Consider the following 11266-nt stretch of genomic DNA (forward strand, 5'->3'; position numbering starts at 1 on the left):
GGTTGATCCGATTTTCAACCCTTCAGCTTGCCCTGATTCGTTGCCAGATATACTACTATTTGGTATAATCGATACATCTTGTATCTTGAAATATGACTGTAGATTTGCATCAAACCACTTGAAAATAATTTATAAAAAATATTCACATCTACCAAATATATCAAAATTTAAGCACAATTCATCGGTGAAAAGCCTTTTATCTAATGCAAATATTTAAATGTGAAAATTTTCTAATTTTCATGTTTTTGTATTTTTGGTCTAAAATTTTTAGATTCTTTTTGTAAAAAACTTTTAAAAAAATACATAAGCACTAAAAATATGAATAAAATGTCAAAACCAAATAGGTTTTTTCTCTTGTAAAACCTATTGAAAACGTTCTAAAACGGTAAAATATAGAATTTGACCTTTATGTATCCTAAACCAAAAAAAAAAAGATTTATCAACTATGCAGACTGCAAAGACAGCTATCCGGTATATCAACTGTTCGAGAGTTTGACCTTTGTTTGTACTAAAAAAAACATAACTATAAATACAAAAAGAAGTTGTTAGAATCCCACATCAGAAGTTTAAAGGGACTAACACTAATATATGAGGGACTTGAGTCTCTCCACTTATCGCCAATTGGTTTTAAGTTGGAAGTCCATGAAACTTAACATTATATCAGAGCTTCGTTTATTGATCCAATAAGAATAGCCTAAAAAAAAGTTTATTATCAGTCTTAAAATAGGATTCGGTTCGAGATGGGCTGATAAGAGTCATCATCTCGAGGGACGTGATAGAATCCCACATCAGAAGTTTAAAGGGACTAACACTAATATATAAAGGATTTGGACATCTCTACTTATCGCCAATTGGTATTAAGTTGGAAGTTCAGGAAACTTAACAGAAGTTTAAATCATAAGAATTTACATATCCTTAAATTTGTTAACATGTCTGACTTGCTGGATGCTCCACGGGAAAGAGGGGGAAAAGGAGAACTTTGATGCTTTCTTGGCCTACGTATATTTAGATATAATCTTGTTATATGTTTTCTTTAATCCTTCATATTAAGATTTCCATTCTATTAGGGCATGTTTAAGGTTTGAGGGCAAAAAAGAATTGTGTAGCATATGTACTTACTTTCATTAGTAAAATACCATTTGCCTGGGAAATTGAAGTTCTGCAGTTCCCGATGTACAAGAGAATAACAATACAAAACACTGATCTAACATGAATGCGACGCTTGACATTACCAAACCAAACCTTGCTTTTGTATTAATAATTTAATAACAAATAAAGATAATTCATAATTCATAATGATATATCATCTGATACTAGTATTACATTATTATATTTCTAGCCTTTTCTTTTTCGCATAAAAGTCTAGTCTAGCTGATGTTAAAAAAAAAAAAAAAAAATCTAGTCTGACTCATTATAAACTACCACTAACTTAGGCAAAATCCGCATTAAGAAAAAGGAAAAACTCAGGTAATATCCGTATCTAACAAAAGTAATGAGAGCAATTTCGAGTATTGGGATTGGAAGACAACTTTTTTCCCCCTTATTCATTCTTCTTCTTATTCTTCTTTTCTCTAAATAAAGTAGTTGAGACTTGAGAGAGCCACCGAAAAGCATTCGACATCTTATCATTAAAGCTAACTTTTTCGGTGTTTTATTTCTAAAATAAAGAAATTATATCCCTACAGGCTACATCTTGTAGAGTGAAAGATTGTGCCAAGCTTTTGGGTTGGGGTTTTTCTAACACATCACATGCATTTGGAAAATAATTATTGGGGTCATCTAATTCTAAAATATTTTATAAATTAGTCATAGTTATTGTGTTCTACTGTTATAATCCACCATTCAACTTTTAGTTATCTCTTTTCGTAAGACTTATCTCGTCGGATTTATTTGTCTTACACAAACCGCAATAAATCCGTTTAATTTGTCTAATACGTTTATTTGTTCTGAACCGCCTAATCCATTATCATTGTTAAAGTCCATAGTCGGAAATTTTAGAGAAGATATATAATATTGACGCATGAGAGGATGCACATGAATTTACTTTATTTTGGTTGGGCTAATATTATGCATAGTTTAAAGTAGTGCTTCATGCAGACATGAACACATCACACGTACGCATGTATAATGTATACATATACATCACCCACGTACGCATAACAATATTCACACCATAAACTTTTACTTTCCAAAAAAGAAAAAAAAAACATCATAACTTTAATTAATTTGAAATTTGTTCTTTACCAATATGTATATTTTCAATAAAGACAAAGAGATTTAAAATGATAAAAGTCAACCAGAACCCATCATTTGGTCTTTGGTTTCCCGACGTCCCACTTTTGTAAAAATCATCTGTTCATTTCCATTCTTTTTTCCTACCCAACTGGATATCACCAATTACATCATTATTCATTACACATTAACATTCCACATTTTATTCTATATATACATAAGCCAAGTCTTGTAACGAGAGCGACAAAACATTTGCTAAGTAATTATATATCAATGAAGGTTCATGAGTTTTCCAACGGGTTTTCGTCATGGGAACAACATGACTCACCATCATCTCTTAGCCTAAGCTGCAAACGCCTCCGTCCTCTCGTCAGGAAGCTCTCCGGCAGCCCATCCTCCCCTCCTTCTTCTTCCTCCGGCGTCACTTCCGCCACTTTGGACCTCAAGAGCTTCATTAAACCCGATCAAATGGGTCCAAGAAAATTTGAATACTCTCTGGAACACAAAAGAGATCTTCCTCAAGTAAGTCCACTAATTTTACATTCAAAATTTTATTTTCACACTATAGGATTTTTGACAAAATAGACCTAAAATATTGACATTGTTAACGATTGGATGAGTTTATATCCTTTATATTTATATTTTTTCTTTCAACTAACAAATATTACATGTTAGGTGGAGACGCACCCGGGAGGGACACGGTGGAACCCGACTCAAGAACAGATAGGGATACTTGAGATGTTGTACAAAGGTGGAATGCGTACTCCTAACGCTCAACAGATCGAACATATCACATCTCAACTTGGTAAGTACGGAAAAATCGAAGGTAAAAATGTGTTCTACTGGTTCCAAAACCACAAAGCCCGGGAGAGACAAAAGCAGAAGAGGAACAACCTCATCGGCTTAAGTTTCCAAAGCAGCTTTAAGACCACTAGTGTCGCTGACCCGAGTGTAACAACAACAAAAACAAGAACATCATCGTCACTAGAGATCAGGGTATGTTTTAATATTCAGGATTTTCTATAATTGTTATGTGTTTTGACTTTAGTTAAGGGTTTTCGATTTTTTTTTTTTTAAAAAAACTCTATAGTTAAGGGTTTTGTTGAAATGTTTGTGTAGAGAGAATCAATGATGGAGAAGGAGGAGTTAGTGGAAGAGAATGAGTATAAGAGAACATGTAGGAGCTGGGGATTTGAGAACTTGGAGATAGAGCGCAAGAGAAACATAAATAGTAGTACAAATGCTACAATGGCAACTACTTTTAATAAAATCATTGACAATGTAACCCTTGAGCTTTTCCCTTTGCACCCTGAAGGTAGGTGAAGAAGATGAGGCAGACAATGTGGAATTCTTATGTAGATCTGGTTTAGGTTCAGACGAAGTAGTTGATATCTAGAAAAAAGACAAAAAAATAATAAGTTTCTGAAATTACAAAATCTACTTAAGAATTCCCTCAATCTGTGAGTCTGATGTATCCTGTACTGTAGATCTTTCCGATGTATTCTTAACTATGAAATCATAGTTTAGCTCGTCTCTAGCTATAATTATGTATTTTTGTTCTTATAACCAATCGCGTCGTAATTAAAATATGATACCATTCCAATAAAAATTTAAATATTTTGCTAGACCTAGCTAGTATTTTTATAAATAAAAATTAAATTCTTCAACTTTTCGTACTGTACCCAAGAACAAATTACTTGAAATTCTAACAACAGGTGAACACAATTTTGATAAGTTTTAGTTTTAAGAAAGTTGGTATTTCCGTCTTTCCGATATCAAAATTGGAATGTGTACATAGACATCGTGTACATGTAAACTGTGGTGTGTATGTGGTTAGTTGTTTGTCTGATGCTTTATTGACTCTCGCAATTGTTTTTTTGTATGTATTTGGGTTGAAACAAAGAGAGATTGCTTTTTAGGTTAAAAGTTAAAATGGCATTATATGAGACACACTCACTGAAGTCCATGCACTCGCTTTCCCGCTACATTGCATGCTAGCTAGCTGTACATATATATATACATATATAGCTATTTTTTATTTCCCCACTTGATCAATGTACGTGACAATGATATTTTGCTTGGTAGATCTTGCCCACAAAACCTAGACTAATACCCAAAAATCAATAGAAAACCGATTATTCTTATCATTCTATGTGTTTATAGTGGCTATAGAATCATGATGATGATCGTAGATAGCAAGACTTGTTTCCAGGTTCACATATATAGCGAGTCTTCTAACACTCGAATAACACTACTGAAACCATATCCGGCTCTTTCGTTATTTTTTCCTTTTTCGTATTTTCTATAATTATTAAAATAAAATTTCTAGTAATGTAAATATCATTAAGAAATAAATATTTTCTAAATATATTACAATAAGAAGCTAACTCGAGAAAAATTCTTGCCAAAAAATAACTAAAAATAGGTGAAGCCTACAAAATTAAATATTTGGGTCAATTTAGAAGCTAGCAAGCCATGTTTGCATCAAGTCACACAAAATGATCTCCTTTTACGCTTTGCGAACATTGTGTCACTCACAAATTAAGAATTGACAATGGATGTCTTCCTCGTTGCCAATCGATTATCTTATCATATTTGGCAAGGACGCACAACTACTCTATCTCAGAACCACGGGATACAATCTTCAGGAAAGTTGATGGCTCCATCCGTGGGACCGTGGAACAATATTGCCAAAACTAAAATTATAAAATGGAACTTTTACTGTTTACAAAAAAAATAGTATTTATATTTTTTTTCTAGTCTAATCAAACACATTTTCAGCAAAATATGGCTTTAATCATCAGATTAAGGAGTATATATAATCTTTTTTGAGGTAATTCATTCCCTCAAATGATTATTTGCCATGCATTGAATTGGTGCCCGTGGGGTATGGCGTTCCGTTTCTTATAATCTTGGAGGGAAGCGAGATTGAATTTTAGAATTAAAGAACTTTATTCATTTGGCTATGGGGCCATAAATAATTTTAATAAATTAATGTTTCTCGGTTCTTACGTGTACATAAATATATATCGAAAATAAAATTTAACAGAAATAGTATTCAAACCATAACCAGTTCTATTATATTAAATTGGCTAGCAGGCCTCGCCATGGCAGAAAACAAAAACGGGCTTTACGACCGCAGGCCAGAATTTTCTATAATTGATGTTAGGCATATATATTTATCTAATCTAATACTCTCTCCGTTTCACAAATAGTGTCGTTTTAAGGTTTTATTTTTGTTTCACAAAAAGTGTCGTTTTATATTTTCAATGCAAAATTTTAAACAATATTCCAGTTTTAACTCTATTAATTTAATGTATTTAGTAGATAAAAACAAGTTATTTAATATATTAATAAGAGATAAAATTGTACTTTTAATAATTTTCTTAATATGTGTGAAAAATGTCAGAATGACACTCTTATGAAACAGAGGGAGTATATAATAGTTGGAATTATGAAACAGAGGGAGTATATAATAGTTGGAGGAAATTCAACTATTATAAATCACCATTTATTATAAAATAATAATTAAAATTAAAAAAAATTCAAAAAATAACATATATATATAAACTATTTAATTTATATTTAATTATGTTAAATTAAAAATATTAAAGCATAAACTTATAATAAATAAAATTCTAACTCCCTCTGTTTCACAAAGAGTGTCGTTTTAAGGTTTTATTTTTGTTTCACAAAGAGTGTCGTTTTATATTTTCAATGCAAAATTTTAAACAATATTCCAGTTTTAACTCTATTAATTTAATGTATTTATTAGATAAAAATAAATTATTTAATATATTAATAAGGGACAAAATTGTACTTTAATAATTTATTTAATATGTGTGAAAAATGTCAGAATGACACTCTTTATGAAATGAAGGGAGTATATAATAGTTGGAGGGAACTCTCCGGTTGACACATCAGCTTCTCCATTATTGGTCAACTTTTATTTATTTTTACAAGTCACCATTTATTACAAAATAATAATTTAAATTAAAAACTTCATAAAATAACATAAATATATATAAACTATTTAATTTATATTTAATTATGTTAAATTAAAATATTAAAACAAAAATTTAAATTTATTAAAGTATAATGATTATCTTTTTTTTTATAGTTTAATAATTAATTTTCAGCTAACAAAAACAATTCAATTAATAAAAAAATAATTTTGAGACCAGAAATAAAAAAAATGTTTAAGAAAAAAAACAACTATTATTTTTATTTTCAAGCAACTGAAGAACAAAAAAAAAACCACAACACACAAAAAAATAATAGCTGGTATAGTGAGAGAATATCAAAATTAGAGAAAAATGATAGAAAACAAAAATATGTAATAAAAAATATAAAAATTAATAATTGAGAAAGTTTAAAATTATCTTTATGTGAGGATTTAAATAAAAAATTCGAAAAAAATGGATGAAAAAAGTTATTAAGGTAAAAAGCACGTTATGAGGCTAAAACTAAAAAAAAAATGTGTGTGAAAAACAACTTAAGAATAACAAATAAGAATAATAAAACTAAAGAAAATTCATCAAACAACATAAATATATATAAACTATCTAATTTACATTTAAATATGTTAAATTAAAAATATTAAATCATAAATTTAGAATAAATAAAATTCAAATTTTAAGAAAGTATAGGGATTGTCTTCTTATTTTAATTTTCAAGTGATTTAATCTTCATCTTTAAAACAAATTTTGAGACCAAAAGTAAAAACAATAGTCAAAAAGATTTCAAACAACTATATAAAAAAACTACAACTATAAAAACACAACATAAAAAATTAATAAATAATAGAGAAGATAAGAGAATATAATTAGAAAATAATAATTGAAAAGAATATAATAACCAATAAATATACAAAGTTTTAAAAGTACTGGTTGGAAAGATAGATTCAATGAAATATATGTCATAATAAAATATGAAAATAATAAATTGAGAAAGTTCAAAATAACTTTTATGCGAGGATTGTTTTGAAAAAATGGATAAAAATGGTTACTAAGATCATAAATATATATATATATATATATATATATATATATATATATATATATATATAAGAAACAAACAAGATGTTTTAAAAAAACAAACAATAGAAGAATAACAATTCTATTAAAAATAAGAACAATAAAAATATAATACAAAAAATCAATAAAAATTAAGAAATCTCAAGATATCAAAAGTAGAGAGAAAATAAAAAAAGAAGAAAAGAAAAGAAAAGAAAAGAGTATATATGAGAACAATTTCTAAGGTATCAGTTAGAAATATGAAATGAATGGAATATATGTAATAAGAAAACTTAAAAAAGGATAAATTGAGAAAGTTAAAATTGTTATTAGTCAGAATTTAATGAAAAACTCAAAAACATAACAGATGAAAGAGGTTACTAAAATCATAAAAACAAAATGTATATTGAAAAAGTCAAAAATTAATTACAGATAAAAATTTAGATCAAAGGATTTGAAATTTGAATGAAGGAACTAGAAATAAAATTGATAGTTAAACAAAAAATCTTAAACATATTAGTTTATAAAACAAAATATAAAAAGACTCGTGCGTAGCACGGATGCTCTTCTAGTATATATAAAATAGAATAACCTCTCTTCTTATGATGCCACATCATCTTCTCATAGTCTGAATTTGTGTCACATCATCAATTTTAATTCTCATGATAACTAACATCCATTATTATAATATTTTATTTTTATCTATAATTTAAAAAGGCATTTTTTATAAAGATATCTATATATTGATATATTTCTTTATTACTATTAATAATAGTGTATTATATCTAATGAGTGGGTAAATAGAGATAATAAATCAAAAAAAAATTTAAATTTGGTTTTCTCAAATCAGAAAAAAAAAATTCATATCTTAAAATTATAAGACAAATTTATAAAAAAAGTTTGTTTCAATTAAAACTATATTTGAAAATAGATAGGCATGAATTTAATAACATAATCCAAATCAGGTTTTAATAAATCCTAAAAATAAATCATATGACCTTTTAGAAGCTCGAATGGCAACTCCAAACTTTTGAAGAGTACATAAGAATATATATTACGAGAAACAAATTGTGGTATCCTACAATAATAACATGTTAAAGCTAATTATTTAAAATACTAATGAAAAAAGTTTTCCCGTACGTTTTCCAACAAATAAACTAGAAAAAGACACGAAAACTAGACAGTAAAAGAGAAAATCAGAGGAAGAAAATAAAGATTATGTCTAAATCGAATAAAAATGTGGTATGTAATTCAATTTATTAGGTTTATGAGAGAGAGAGAGGAAGGGAGAGAAAGAGAGAGGGGGAGGGGGAGAGAGAGAGGGGGGGAGAGAGAAAGAGAGAGATGGGAGGGGGAGAGAGAAAGAGAGAGAAGGAGAGAAGAGGAGAGAGATAATGAGTGCATCTTGAAAATTTGTTAGATTTTCCTGAAATTAGATTAATGTAAGTTGAATGAACATCTGAGAACAGTGAAATATATGTATCTATTATTTTCTAATGTGAGTTTTTAATCTGTAAAGTTTTGTTCTCCTTTTCTATTTTTGAACTATAGAGGTTTTCATGAGATAAATAATCCAGATATGTAGATCGAATTCAGTTGTTGGTTTGAGTCTTATCTAGCTATAAACAATATGTGTGTAAGTATAAGATGTTTTGGTGGATATGACTTAACGTCATTAACTGTAACGAGGTTAAGTAACTTTCATAGTGTGTGTCTCATCTATAGAATATGGTAGGCCTAGCGCAAAAAAATGGTAGTCATCCTTTCTCATCTAGCAATTCTGCTATATGTTGTTTGGGTAGTCTTATTTATTTAACTATAATATACTAAATTATTATTTTTTGGTGAAATATTATAAATTGTTAAAAATTTCTCTCGCTGAATGATTTTCTATTATCAATAACCAACAATATAAAAGCCCGCACGAAGCGCGGCTAACCAACTAGTATTACATAAACCAATAAAAATTATAACGATCAAAACAGTAGTTCAGGTCATCCCAACTTACGTTATGTTATGTTTTTCGAAAAGTTTATGCAGAAATTAGCAAGTGTTAAGGTTCGAAAAAAAAAAAGAAATTAGCAAGTGTTGTGGCATTTTTTTGGTGAAGTTATAAGTCGAGTTTTAAAAGACTACATCAGGTAGAATGGAGGAAACTATGTCTTTCTAATATAGAGGGATGTATTGGTTTCAAATAATTTGAGAACTTTAACAAACATCTCTTAGCTAAACAAGTATAGAGGTTAGAGCAAAATCCAACTTCCTTTCTGTTTCCAATTCTTAAAGAGAATTATTTTAGAATTTCACCAATTTGTTTTGAATTGAATGTAAAATTTATTCTAATAAAAAAAAAACCTTTTTTAAACTAGTACCTCGTTCTTTTAAAAGTTTTGAAAGAAATTAGACTATTTTTTTTTTACATTTCGTCTCAGCTTCTTGCTTCAAACCAGATCTGAAGAGCTTCTTCAAATTTCGCATCTCCCATGGATCTTATCGAGGAGAGACGATTGCGTACCTGTTTGTCGATGAACTTGATGATCATAGCTAGGGGAAGAGGATACTCTCTATGGCGTTGTGCATTTCTTTCTCTCCAGATGCTATGTAGTGTTATTTGAAAAACATACCTAGCAAGAAAGAGATGAATGCAGTCAAAACTCATGGATGTGATTATTGCTATGATGCATTGTCAATCAGTGGAGAAATGTGATTTCAACGCAGTCCAGATTTCCGATGAATATCTGCAAGAGAAAAATAGTTGATCTCTTGTCTCCATGGGGTCTTGGCAAAGGATTCATGAAGTGTTGGCACCTATATTCCACATCGCCATATGATCAGCTGTGGAGAGTTGAAAATAGCTAGCTAGCCAGGCTAAAAAAAGAGTACTTCTTGTAGAATGAGTAAACCACCCACCCTTATGCCATGAGATTTCAGGACCAGTATTCCGGATTGATGGGCTTGCGGGCTTAGGGTTTGATTTTAACAAGCCCATTGGTCTTCAAAAAGTTTTAAATTTATAAAATCTTGGTGTCTGCAAGTGCACAGATGTACGTTGTAGGACTTATGGTGTCGATCCACAGGGAGGATGTCTAATCTGCAAGAAATAACAAACTGGGAAAGTAAGCAAAGTCATAAACTCATGGGATTTTGGGATTTTTGGATAAAAATCCTAAACTAAACCTAATCTAATATTCACAAGAAATAAGATGCAATCCAAATGAATTGTTAAAAGAATATCTCAAGCATATCGACTCAAACTATAGACTCTAAACTCATAGGTGGCGATTTAGACTTCTCCGGTTTACTCTAATCGATGTCAAAGCTTTTCCAATTAGCCTCCGGACGATTTATCTTCATCTGTTTCTGGGATCTGCATGGAACTAGAATAAACATGTGTATGATTAACCAACTATCGCTATCTTAATCAACTAATCACTCAAATCTGACAGTTAACTCTCGCTTTCATGCCAGAAATAAGATCATGCATTAGATATTGAATTCGTCTGCTCACATCTTCTCTACAGGTAGCTCTCGACTCCTATGGCGACTATGTTCTTCTCAAGCTAGGTATGGATGATCTGATACAGCACTCTCGTGGCTCTGATCGATCCTAGGATCAGAGAATAGGTCATGAATCTAATCGCATGCAATATGAACAACTTAGAAGAGATGAAATCCAGAATATGGTCTAAAAACTTTGAAATCCTAATCGATATGTGTACCTATAAAAAACTCTTCAAACAACTTGACTCTCTGGGACAAATCTACATGATGCAAGGAATGATAAAAGAATGAAAGAATGCAAAAGATAAAATAGAAAAGTTAATTAGATAGAAAAGAGAAAGAACAATGAATCAGGAGAAGAATCCCCATCTCCATCGCCTAACCCTAGAAAAACAAAGGTTGGTGGCTCAAAATCTCATTACATGAGCACACACCCGTTTAGGATTGTTAAGAAATGTATTTATAGGTCCTAAGGTTTTCCAGATCTCATTTAGGACTTCTCTGAAGAGGAATGGCAA

The 11266-nt window shown here is 29.9% G+C and overlaps 1 protein-coding gene across 1 annotated transcript; it reads left to right on the forward strand.

Annotated features, from left to right (window-relative positions):
• The first annotated feature begins 2479 nt into the window (after positions 1-2479).
• On the forward strand, positions 2480-3794 carry LOC18010634 (WUSCHEL-related homeobox 4). Its single transcript, XM_006393568.2, has 3 exons — positions 2480-2754; positions 2908-3228; positions 3352-3794. Exons 1-3 carry the CDS (start codon positions 2506-2508, stop codon positions 3553-3555), a joined length of 774 nt encoding a protein of 257 aa, XP_006393630.1. The 5' UTR covers positions 2480-2505; the 3' UTR covers positions 3556-3794.
• Positions 3795-11266: the final 7472 nt, after the last annotated feature.

This window comes from Eutrema salsugineum, unplaced genomic scaffold (assembly GCF_000478725.1).
Source record: "Eutrema salsugineum unplaced genomic scaffold, Eutsalg1_0 scaffold_7, whole genome shotgun sequence".
Classification (NCBI taxonomy): domain Eukaryota; kingdom Viridiplantae; phylum Streptophyta; class Magnoliopsida; order Brassicales; family Brassicaceae; genus Eutrema; species Eutrema salsugineum.

Excerpts from the sequence above, each read along its gene's own strand:
- LOC18010634 (XM_006393568.2), top strand. The coding sequence starts at position 2,506 with ATGAAGGTTCATGAGTTTTCCAACGGGTTTTCGTCATGGGAACAACAT. Across the intron at positions 2,755-2,907 it reads ACAAAAGAGATCTTCCTCAA|GTGGAGACGCACCCGGGAGG; the intron begins GTAAGTCCACTA and ends ATTACATGTTAG. Across the intron at positions 3,229-3,351 it reads CATCGTCACTAGAGATCAGG|AGAGAATCAATGATGGAGAA; the intron begins GTATGTTTTAAT and ends ATGTTTGTGTAG.